The sequence below is a fragment of the Lethenteron reissneri genome, chromosome 27 (assembly GCF_015708825.2).
Source record: "Lethenteron reissneri isolate LAM-NWPU_2019-01 chromosome 27, ASM1570882v1, whole genome shotgun sequence".
Lineage (NCBI taxonomy): Eukaryota > Metazoa > Chordata > Hyperoartia > Petromyzontiformes > Petromyzontidae > Lethenteron > Lethenteron reissneri.
This window is the reverse complement of record NC_083805.1, coordinates 14,504,472-14,517,782: the sequence shown is the minus strand read 5'-3', so window position 1 is coordinate 14,517,782 and position 13,311 is coordinate 14,504,472. Positions and strand designations below refer to the sequence as shown.

General features: G+C 53.8%; 1 protein-coding gene across 2 annotated transcripts in view; it reads right to left on the bottom strand.

Annotated features, from left to right (window-relative positions):
• Positions 1–13,311, bottom strand: part of PTPA (protein phosphatase 2 phosphatase activator) — a 43,238-nt gene that overhangs the window by 19,613 nt on the left and 10,314 nt on the right. The window contains exon 1 of one of the 2 annotated variants that reach the window (XM_061561525.1): positions 66–153. The exons of the other annotated variant lie outside the window; for it this stretch is intronic. Within the exon in view, the coding sequence (XP_061417509.1) occupies positions 66–81 (16 nt within the window). The 5' untranslated portion in view covers positions 82–153. Of the gene's footprint in view, positions 1–65; positions 154–13,311 lie in introns of those variants that run through there. 2 annotated transcript variants of the gene reach the window in all.

Here is a 13,311-nt window from a genome sequence, read left to right as displayed (position 1 = left end):
TTCGAACGAGAAGCGAAAATTCGTAGCGACACTCAAAACTCAGGAGCTCTGCGCGCAAACCTCACCCGCTGTTGCAGCCATATCGACGATCAGCTGTGGTGATGGAATCGAAACTCCGATTATGTTGGTAATGCCAACGAATCGATTCGCGATGGATTCTCAACGGCGGGGAAGGGATAGAGGAATCGATGCGGAGCTTGTCGCAGTTTCTGTTTAGTTTCGATTCAGGAATCGATTGTCTCAGTCGAAGTGTGTCGTCGCTTGATGTTGCTGTGCCGAAGGGCCGTTGCCCGAAACGTCGCGTGTGATTTGTTATATTGTGAGGCCAGACAGATAGTGTTAGTGACGAATGAGTTGAGCGTTATTCTTGGTTTTTTCGGTAAAGTCACGTAGAAGGAAAATAATAAAATAATACAAATATATTTTTATTATTTTATTTGTACAAATATATTTGTACTAGCTGTACTACCCGGCTTCGCCCGGGACTTGTATCTACCACGGCCGGCCGCCTTTGTCTCCCCAGTGGCGATGTTAATACGCTACAGTAGTTAAGTTACTCGTTTGAGGCAGAGTCGACCTAGGGGAGGTTCAAATAATCGTCACCGGTGGTGGCCGTGAGCGGGAATCGAACTGGGTTTGCCGGGTTGGTAGCGCAGCGTAGCGTTAAGCACTACACCCACCGCTCCTCACACACCACACACGCACAGACACACACACAGACACACACACAGACACACGCAGACACACACAGACAGAAACACACACACAGACAGCACGCTAACCACTACACTACCGCTCCCCACACACCACACACGCACACACACAGACACACACACAGACACACACACACAGACACACACACACAGACACAGGCAGCACGCTAAGCACTACACTACCGTTCCCCCTACACAACACACGCGCGCGCGTCCATAGGTACACATACACGCGCTTGCTGCAGACACACACGACTTTCAGGGTGCATACGGCAGTAAACGACTGAAATAATAAAGCGGCAATGCTGTGTAAGGAACGCCTTAGACCCGCATTATACATTTGTGTAATGCGAGCGTAAACACACACTAACACATACACAATACACACACACATACATGCAGACACACAGACAGACACATAACACACATACATACACACACATACAAACACAGAAACACATACACACACATACATAGACACACACATACATACACACAAACACATCCACAGACGTACATACACACATACATACAGGCACGCAGACATACACATAAACACATACAAAAAAACCCACATACATACACACACACATACATACACACAAACACATGCACACACATACATACACACATGCATACAGACACACAGATATACACATAAACACATACACACATACACATGACCCGGCTTCGCCCGGGACTTGGATCCACCACGGCGGCAAAACCGACATACATACACACACAGACATACACACAAACACATACACACACATACATACACACATGCATACAGACACACAGACATACACATAAACACATACACATGACCCGGCTTGGCCCGGGACTTGGATCCACCACGGCGGAAAAACCGACATACATACACACACAGACATACACATAAACACATACACACACATACATACACACATGCATACAGACACACAGACATACACATAAACACATACACATGACCCGGCTTCGCCCGGGACTTGGATCTACCACGCCCAGCCGCCTTTGTCTCCCAAGTGCCGATGTTAATACGCCACACCAGTTACTCGTTTGAGGCTGAGTGGACCTAGGGGAGGTTCAAATAATCGTCACCGGTGGTGGCCGTGAGCGGGAATGGAACTGGGTTCGCCGGGTTGGTAGCGCAGCGTAGCGTTAAGCACTACACCCACCGCTCCTCACACACCACACACGCACAGACACACACACAGACACACGCAGACACACACAGACAGACACAGACAGACACACACACACACAGACAGCACGCTAAGCACTACACTACCGCTCCCCACACACCACACACGCACACACACAGCACACCACTCTCTGAGTCGACTCCACTCACACCACTCACTGAGTCAGCTCCACTCACACCACTCTCTGAGTCGACTCCACTCACTCTACACTCTGAGTCGACTCCACTCACACCACTCACTGAGTCAGCTCCACTCACACCACTTACTGAGTAAGCTCCACTCACACCACTCACTGAGTCAGCTCCACTCACACCACTCACTGAGTCAGCTCCACTCGCTCCACACTGAGTCGACTCCACTCACACCACACTTTGAGTCAGCTCCACTCACACCACACTCTGAGTCAGCTCCACTCACACCACTCACTGAGTCAGCTCCACTCACACCACTCACTGAGTCAGCTCCACTCACACCACACTCTGAGTCAGCTCCACTCACACCACTCACTGAGTCAGCTCCACTCACACCACTCACTGAGTCAGCTCCACTCACACCACACTCTGAGTCAGCTCCACTCACTCCACTCACTGAGTAAGCTCCACTCACACCACTCACTGAGTCAGCTCTACTCACACCACTCACTGAGTAAGCTCCACTCACACCACTCACTGAGTCAGCTCCACTCACACCACTCACTGAGTAAGCTCCACTCACTCCACTCACTGAGTCGACTCCACTCACTCCACTCACTGAGTAAGCTCCACTCACACCACTCACTGAGTCAGCTCCACTCACACCACTCACTGAGTCAGCTCCACTCACACCACTCACTGAGTCAGGTCTACTCACACCACACTCTGAGTCAGCTCCACTCACACCACTCACTGAGTCAGCTCTACTCACACCACTCACTGAGTAAGCTCCACTCACACCACTCACTGAGTCAGCTCCACTCACACCACTCACTGAGTAAGCTCCACTCACTCCACTCACTGAGTCGACTCCACTCACTCCACTCACTGAGTAAGCTCCACTCACACCACTCACTGAGTCAGCTCCACTCACACCACTCACTGAGTCAGCTCCACTCACACCACTCACTGAGTCAGGTCTACTCACACCACACTCTGAGTCAGCTCCACTCACACCACTCACTGAGTCAGCTCCACTCACACCACTCACTGAGTCAGCTCCACTCACACCACACTCTGAGTCAGCTCCACTCACACCACTCACTGAGTCAGCTCCACTCACACCACTCACTGAGTAAGCTCCACTCACACCACTCACTGAGTCAGCTCCACTCACACCACTCACTGAGTCAGCTCCACTCACACCACACTCTGAGTCAGCTCCACTCACACCACTCACTGAGTAAGCTCCACTCACACCACTCACTGAGTCAGCTCCACTCACACCACTCACTGAGTCAGCTCCACTCGCTCCACACTGAGTCGACTCCACTCACACCACACTTTGAGTCAGCTCCACTCACACCACACTCTGAGTCAGCTCCACTCACACCACTCACTGAGTCAGCTCCACTCACACCACTCACTGAGTCAGCTCCACTCACACCACTCACTGAGTCAGCTCCACTCACACCACACTCTGAGTCAGCTCCACTCACACCACTCACTGAGTCAGCTCCACTCACACCACTCACTGAGTCAGCTCCACTCACACCACACTCTGAGTCAGCTCCACTCACTCCACTCACTGAGTAAGCTCCACTCACACCACTCACTGAGTCAGCTCTACTCACACCACTCACTGAGTAAGCTCCACTCACACCACTCACTGAGTCAGCTCCACTCACACCACTCACTGAGTAAGCTCCACTCACTCCACTCACTGAGTCAGGTCTACTCACACCACACTCTGAGTCAGCTCCACTCACACCACACTCTGAGTCAGCTCCACTCACACCACTCACTGAGTCAGGTCTACTCACACCACACTCTGAGTCAGCTCCACTCACACCACTCACTGAGTCAGCTCCACTCACACCACTCACTGAGTCAGCTCCACTCACACCACACTCTGAGTCAGCTCCACTCACACCACTCACTGAGTCAGCTCCACTCACACCACTCACTGAGTAAGCTCCACTCACACCACTCACTGAGTCAGCTCCACTCACACCACACTCTGAGTCAGCTCCACTCACACCACTCACTGAGTCAGCTCCACTCACACCACACTCTGGGTCAGCTCTACTCACACCACTCACTGAGTCAGCGCCACTCACACCACACTGAGTCAGCTCCACTCACACCACTCACTGAGTCAGCTCCAGTCACACCTCACTCTGTGTCAGCTCCACTCACACCACTCACTGAGTCATCTCCACTCCCACCACACTCTGAGTCAGCTCCACTCACACCACACTCTGAGTCAGCTCCACTCACACCACTCACTGAGTCAGCTCCACTCACACCACACTCTGAGTCAGCTCCACTCACACCACACTCTGAGTCAGCTCCACTCACACCACTCACTGAGTCAGCTCCACTCACACCACACTCTGAGTCAGCTCCACTCACTCCACACTCTGAGTCGACTCCACTCACACCACACTCTGAGTCGACTCCACTCACTCCACTCACTGAGTCAGCTCCACTCACACCACTCACTGAGTCAGCTCCACTCACACCACACTCTGAGTCGACTCCACTCACACCACTCACTGAGTCGACTCCACTCACACCACACTCTGAGTCGACTCCACTCACACCACACTCTGAGTCGACTCCACTCACACCACTCACTGAGTCAGCTCCACTCACACCACTCACTGAGTAAGCTCCACTCACACCACTCACTGAGTCAGCTCCACTCACACCACACTCTTGAGTCGACTCCACTCACTCCACTCACTGAGTCAGCTCCACTCGCTCCACACTGAGTCGACTCCACTCACACCACACGTTGAGTCAGCTCCACTCACACCACACTCTGAGTCAGCTCCACTCACACCACTCACTGAGTCAGCTCCACTCACACCACTCATTGAGTCAGCTCCACTCACACCACTCACTGAGTCAGCTCCACTCACACCACACTCTGAGTCAGCTCCACTCACACCACTCACTGAGTCAGCTCCACTCACACCACTCACTGAGTCAGCTCCACTCACACCACACTCTGAGTCAGCTCCACTCACTCCACTCACTGAGTAAGCTCCACTCACACCACTCACTGAGTCAGCTCTACTCACACCACTCACTGAGTAAGCTCCACTCACACCACTCACTGAGTCAGCTCCACTCACACCACTCACTGAGTAAGCTCCACTCACTCCACTCACTGAGTCAGGTCTACTCACACCACACTCTGAGTCAGCTCCACTCACACCACACTCTGAGTCAGCTCCACTCACACCACTCACTGAGTCAGGTCTACTCACACCACACTCTGAGTCAGCTCCACTCACACCACTCACTGAGTCAGCTCCACTCACACCACTCACTGAGTCAGCTCCACTCACACCACACTCTGAGTCAGCTCCACTCACACCACTCACTGAGTCAGCTCCACTCACACCACTCACTGAGTAAGCTCCACTCACACCACTCACTGAGTCAGCTCCACTCACACCACACTCTGAGTCAGCTCCACTCACACCACTCACTGAGTCAGCTCCACTCACACCACACTCTGGGTCAGCTCTACTCACACCACTCACTGAGTCAGCGCCACTCACACCACACTGAGTCAGCTCCACTCACACCACTCACTGAGTCAGCTCCAGTCACACCTCACTCTGTGTCAGCTCCACTCACACCACTCACTGAGTCATCTCCACTCCCACCACACTCTGAGTCAGCTCCACTCACACCACACTCTGAGTCAGCTCCACTCACACCACTCACTGAGTCAGCTCCACTCACACCACACTCTGAGTCAGCTCCACTCACACCACACTCTGAGTCAGCTCCACTCACACCACTCACTGAGTCAGCTCCACTCACACCACACTCTGAGTCAGCTCCACTCACTCCACACTCTGAGTCGACTCCACTCACACCACACTCTGAGTCGACTCCACTCACTCCACTCACTGAGTCAGCTCCACTCACACCACTCACTGAGTCAGCTCCACTCACACCACACTCTGAGTCGACTCCACTCACACCACTCACTGAGTCGACTCCACTCACACCACACTCTGAGTCGACTCCACTCACACCACACTCTGAGTCGACTCCACTCACACCACTCACTGAGTCAGCTCCACTCACACCACTCACTGAGTAAGCTCCACTCACACCACTCACTGAGTCAGCTCCACTCACACCACACTCTTGAGTCGACTCCACTCACTCCACTCACTGAGTCAGCTCCACTCACACCACTCACTGAGTCAGCTCCACTCACACCACTCACTGAGTCAGCTCCACTCACACCACTCACTGAGTCAGCTCTACTCACACCACACTCTGAGTCAGCTCCACTCACACCACTCACTGAGTCAGCTCCACTCACACCACTCACTGAGTAAGCTCCACTCACACCACTCTCTGAGTCGACTCCACTCACACCACTCACTGAGTCAGCTCCACTCACACCACTCTCTGAGTCGACTCCACTCACACCACACTCTGAGTCGACTCCACTCACACCACTCACTGAGTCAGCTCCACTCACACCACTCACTGAGTAAGCTCCACTCACACCACTCTCTGAGTCGACTCCACTCACACCACTCACTGAGTCAGCTCCACTCACACCACTCTCTGAGTCGACTCCACTCACACCACTCACTGAGTCAGCTCCACTCACACCACTCTCTGAGTCGACTCCACTCACACCACTCACTGAGTCAGCTCCACTCACACCACTCTCTGAGTCGACTCCACTCACTCTACACTCTGAGTCGACTCCACTCACACCACTCACTGAGTCAGCTCCACTCACACTACTCACTGAGTAAGCTCCACTCACACCACTCATTGAGTCAGCTCCACTCACACCACACTCTGAGTCAGCTCCACTCACACCACTCATTGAGTCAGCTCCACTCACACCACTCACTGAGTCAGCTCCACTCACACCACACTCTGAGTCAGCTCCACTCACACCACTCACTGAGTCAGCTCCACTCACACCACTCACTGAGTCAGCTCCACTCACACCACACTCTGAGTCAGCTCCACTCACTCCACTCACTGAGTAAGCTCCACTCACACCACTCACTGAGTCAGCTCTACTCACACCACTCACTGAGTAAGCTCCACTCACACCACTCACTGAGTCAGCTCCACTCACACCACTCACTGAGTAAGCTCCACTCACTCCACTCACTGAGTCAGGTCTACTCACACCACACTCTGAGTCAGCTCCACTCACACCACACTCTGAGTCAGCTCCACTCACACCACTCACTGAGTCAGGTCTACTCACACCACACTCTGAGTCAGCTCCACTCACACCACTCACTGAGTCAGCTCCACTCACACCACTCACTGAGTCAGCTCCACTCACACCACACTCTGAGTCAGCTCCACTCACACCACTCACTGAGTCAGCTCCACTCACACCACTCACTGAGTAAGCTCCACTCACACCACTCACTGAGTCAGCTCCACTCACACCACACTCTGAGTCAGCTCCACTCACACCACTCACTGAGTCAGCTCCACTCACACCACACTCTGGGTCAGCTCTACTCACACCACTCACTGAGTCAGCGCCACTCACACCACACTGAGTCAGCTCCACTCACACCACTCACTGAGTCAGCTCCAGTCACACCTCACTCTGTGTCAGCTCCACTCACACCACTCACTGAGTCATCTCCACTCCCACCACACTCTGAGTCAGCTCCACTCACACCACACTCTGAGTCAGCTCCACTCACACCACTCACTGAGTCAGCTCCACTCACACCACACTCTGAGTCAGCTCCACTCACACCACACTCTGAGTCAGCTCCACTCACACCACTCACTGAGTCAGCTCCACTCACACCACACTCTGAGTCAGCTCCACTCACTCCACACTCTGAGTCGACTCCACTCACACCACACTCTGAGTCGACTCCACTCACTCCACTCACTGAGTCAGCTCCACTCACACCACTCACTGAGTCAGCTCCACTCACACCACACTCTGAGTCGACTCCACTCACACCACTCACTGAGTCGACTCCACTCACACCACACTCTGAGTCGACTCCACTCACACCACACTCTGAGTCGACTCCACTCACACCACTCACTGAGTCAGCTCCACTCACACCACTCACTGAGTAAGCTCCACTCACACCACTCACTGAGTCAGCTCCACTCACACCACACTCTTGAGTCGACTCCACTCACTCCACTCACTGAGTCAGCTCCACTCACACCACTCACTGAGTCAGCTCCACTCACACCACTCACTGAGTCAGCTCCACTCACACCACTCACTGAGTCAGCTCTACTCACACCACACTCTGAGTCAGCTCCACTCACACCACTCACTGAGTCAGCTCCACTCACACCACTCACTGAGTAAGCTCCACTCACACCACTCTCTGAGTCGACTCCACTCACACCACTCACTGAGTCAGCTCCACTCACACCACTCTCTGAGTCGACTCCACTCACACCACACTCTGAGTCGACTCCACTCACACCACTCACTGAGTCAGCTCCACTCACACCACTCACTGAGTAAGCTCCACTCACACCACTCTCTGAGTCGACTCCACTCACACCACTCACTGAGTCAGCTCCACTCACACCACTCTCTGAGTCGACTCCACTCACACCACTCACTGAGTCAGCTCCACTCACACCACTCTCTGAGTCGACTCCACTCACACCACTCACTGAGTCAGCTCCACTCACACCACTCTCTGAGTCGACTCCACTCACTCTACACTCTGAGTCGACTCCACTCACACCACTCACTGAGTCAGCTCCACTCACACTACTCACTGAGTAAGCTCCACTCACACCACTCATTGAGTCAGCTCCACTCACACCACACTCTGAGTCAGCTCCACTCACACCACTCACTGAGTCAGCTCCACTCACACCACTCACTGAGTCAGCTCGACTCACACCACTCACTGAGTCAGCTCCACTCACACCACACTCTGAGTCAGCTCCACTCACACCACTCACTGAGTCAGCTCCACTCACACCACTCACTGAGTCAGCTCCACTCACACCACACTCTGAGTCAGCTCCACTCACTCCACTCACTGAGTAAGCTCCACTCACACCACTCACTGAGTCAGCTCTACTCACACCACTCACTGAGTAAGCTCCACTCACACCACTCACTGAGTCAGCTCCACACACACCACTCACTGAGTCAGCTCCACTCACACCACTCACTGAGTCAGGTCTACTCACACCACACTCTGAGTCAGCTCCACTCACACCACACTGAGTCAGCTCCACTCACACAACTCACTGAGTCAGGTCTACTCACACCACACTCTGAGTCAGCTCCACTCACACCACTCACTGAGTCAGCTCCACTCACACCACTCACTGAGTCAGCTCCACTCACACCACACTCTGAGTCAGCTCCACTCACACCACTCACTGAGTCAGCTCCACTCACACCACTCACTGAGTAAGCTCCACTCACACCACTCACTGTGTCAGCTCCACTCACACCACACTCTGAGTCAGCTCCACTCACACCACTCACTGAGTCAGCTCCACTCACACCACACTCTGAGTCAGCTCTACTCACACCACTCACTGAGTCAGCGCCACTCACACCACACTGAGTCAGCTCCACTCACACCACTCACTGAGTCAGCTCCACTCACACCACTCACTGAGTCAGCTCCACTCACACCACTCACTGAGTCAGCTCCACTCACACCACTCACTGAGTCAGCTCCACTCACTCCACTCACTGAGTCAGCTCCACTCACACCACTCACTGAGTCAGCTCCACTCACACCACTCACTGAGTCAGCTCTACTCACACCACTCACTGAGTCAGCTCCACTTATACCACGCACTGAGTCAGCTCCACTCACACCACTCACTGAGTCAGCTCCACTCACACCACACTCTGAGTCAGCTCCACTCACACCACTCACTGAGTCAGCTCCACTCACACCACTCACTGAGTAAGCTCCACTCACACCACTCACTGAGTCAGCTCCACTAACACCACACTCTGAGTCAGCTCCACTCACACCACTCACTGAGTCAGCTCCACTCACACCACACTCTGGGTCAGCTCTACTCACACCACTCACTGAGTCAGCGCCACTCACACCACACTGAGTCAGCTCCACTCACACCACTCACTGAGTCAGCTCCAGTCACACCTCACTCTGAGTCAGCTCCACTCACTCCACACTCTGAGTCAGCTCCACTCACACCACTCACTGAGTCAGCTCCACTCACACCACACTCTGAGTCAGCTCCACTCACACCACACTCTGAGTGAGCTCCACTCACACCACTCACTGAGTCAGCTCCACTCACACCACACTCTGAGTCAGCTCCACTCACTCCACACTCTGAGTCGACTCCACTCACACCACACTCTGAGTCGACTCCACTCACTCCACTCACTGAGTCAGCTCCACTCACACCACTCACTGAGTCAGCTCCACTCACACCACACTCTGAGTCGACTCCACTCACACCACTCACTGAGTCGACTCCACTCACACCACACTCTGAGTCGACTCCACTCACACCACACTCTGAGTCGACTCCACTCACACCACTCACTGAGTCAGCTCCACTCACACCACTCACTGAGTAAGCTCCACTCACACCACTCACTGAGTCAGCTCCACTCACACCACACTCTTGAGTCGACTCCACTCACTCCACTCACTGAGTCAGCTCCACTCACACCACTCACTGAGTCAGCTCCACTCACACCACTCACTGAGTAAGCTCCACTCACACCACTCTCTGAGTCGACTCCACTCACACCACTCACTGAGTCAGCTCCACTCACACCACTCTCTGAGTCGACTCCACTCACACCACTCACTGAGTCAGCTCCACTCACACCACTCTCTGAGTCGACTCCACTCACACCACTCACTGAGTCAGCTCCACTCACACCACTCTCTGAGTCGACTCCACTCACTCTACACTCTGAGTCGACTCCACTCACACCACTCACTGAGTCAGCTCCACTCACACTACTCACTGAGTAAGCTCCACTCACACCACTCACTGAGTCAGCTCCACTCACACCACTCACTGAGTCAGCTCCACTCGCTCCACACTGAGTCGACTCCACTCACACCACACTTTGAGTCAGCTCCACTCACACCACACTCTGAGTCAGCTCCACTCACACCACTCACTGAGTCAGCTCCACTCACACCACTCACTGAGTCAGCTCCACTCACACCACTCACTGAGTCAGCTCGACTCACACCACTCACTGAGTCAGCTCCACTCACACCACACTCTGAGTCAGCTCCACTCACACCACTCACTGAGTCAGCTCCACTCACACCACTCACTGAGTCAGCTCCACTCACACCACACTCTGAGTCAGCTCCACTCACTCCACTCACTGAGTAAGCTCCACTCACACCACTCACTGAGTCAGCTCCACACACACCACTCACTGAGTCAGCTCCACTCACACCACTCACTGAGTCAGGTCTACTCACACCACACTCTGAGTCAGCTCCACTCACACCACACTGAGTCAGCTCCACTCACACAACTCACTGAGTCAGGTCTACTCACACCACACTCTGAGTCAGCTCCACTCACACCACTCACTGAGTCAGCTCCACTCACACCACTCACTGAGTCAGCTCCACTCACACCACACTCTGAGTCAGCTCCACTCACACCACTCACTGAGTCAGCTCCACTCACACCACTCACTGAGTAAGCTCCACTCACACCACTCACTGTGTCAGCTCCACTCACACCACACTCTGAGTCAGCTCCACTCACACCACTCACTGAGTCAGCTCCACTCACACCACACTCTGAGTCAGCTCTACACACACCACTCACTGAGTCAGCGCCACTCACACCACACTGAGTCAGCTCCACTCACACCACTCACTGAGTCAGCTCCACTCACACCACTCACTGAGTCAGCTCCACTCACACCACTCACTGAGTCAGCTCCACTCACACCACTCACTGAGTCAGCTCCACTCACTCCACTCACTGAGTCAGCTCCACTCACACCACTCACTGAGTCAGCTCCACTCACACCACTCACTGAGTCAGCTCCACTCACACCACTCACTGAGTCAGCTCCACTCACACCACTCACTGAGTCAGCTCCACTCACACCACTCACTGAGTCAGCTCTACTCACTCCACTCACTGAGTCAGCTCCACTCACTCCACACTCTGAGTCAGCTCCACTCACTCCACACTCTGAGTCAGCTCCACTCACTCCACACTCCGAGTCAGCGCCACTCACTCCACACTCTGAGTCAGCTCCACTCACTCCACACTCTGAGTCAGCTCTACTCACACCACTCACTGAGTCAGCGCCACTCACACCACACTCTGAGTCGACTCCACTCACACCACACTCTGAGTCGACTCCACTCACTCCACTCACTGAGTCAGCTCCACTCACACCACTCACTGAGTCAGCTCCACTCACTCCACACTCTGAGTCAGCTCCACTCACTCCACACTCTGAGTCAGCTCCACTCACTCCACACTCTGAGTCAGCTCCACTCGCTCCACTCACTCCACACTCTGAGTCGACTCCACTCACACCACACTCTGAGTCGACTCCACTCACTCCACTCACTGAGTCAGTTCCACTCACACCACTCACTGAGTCAGCTCCACTCACTCCACACTCTGAGTCAGCTCCACTCACTCCACACTCTGAGTCAGCTCCACTCACTCCACACTCTGAGTCAGCTCCACTCGCTCCACTCACTCCACACTCTGAGTCAGCTCCACTCACTCCACACTCTGAGTCAGCTCTACTCACACCACTCACTGAGTCAGCGCCACTCACACCACACTGAGTCAGCTCCACTCACGCCACACTCTGAGTCACCTCCACTCACACCACACTCTGAGTCGGTGCAGAACAGGTTCAAAGTACTTGCATACAAATGTGATTCTCCATTCCCTTGGGAAATGAGGCGTTATACCGAGGCTTGTTTCGACTGTATGGGACAGTGTTCCCATCATCGCAAGCGTGGTTTGCCTCTCAAGTGTGGCACAGTCGGGTTTTTTACAATCGGGTTTAATTGTCTTTTTATATTAAACCCGATCATCTGAGATTGGGAGAAATCCGGTTTAATTGGTTCTAATTGCAGAACCGCCCGTCGCCAACTTCTCAACGATGGGCTTCATCCATTCCAAGCTAAGCAACTCACTGGCAGTGCCCACGATTGTGGAGAAGAAGCTCCTCGTGTTCATCAAGACCAACCTGCCCGCCGCATTCTACGACTACCC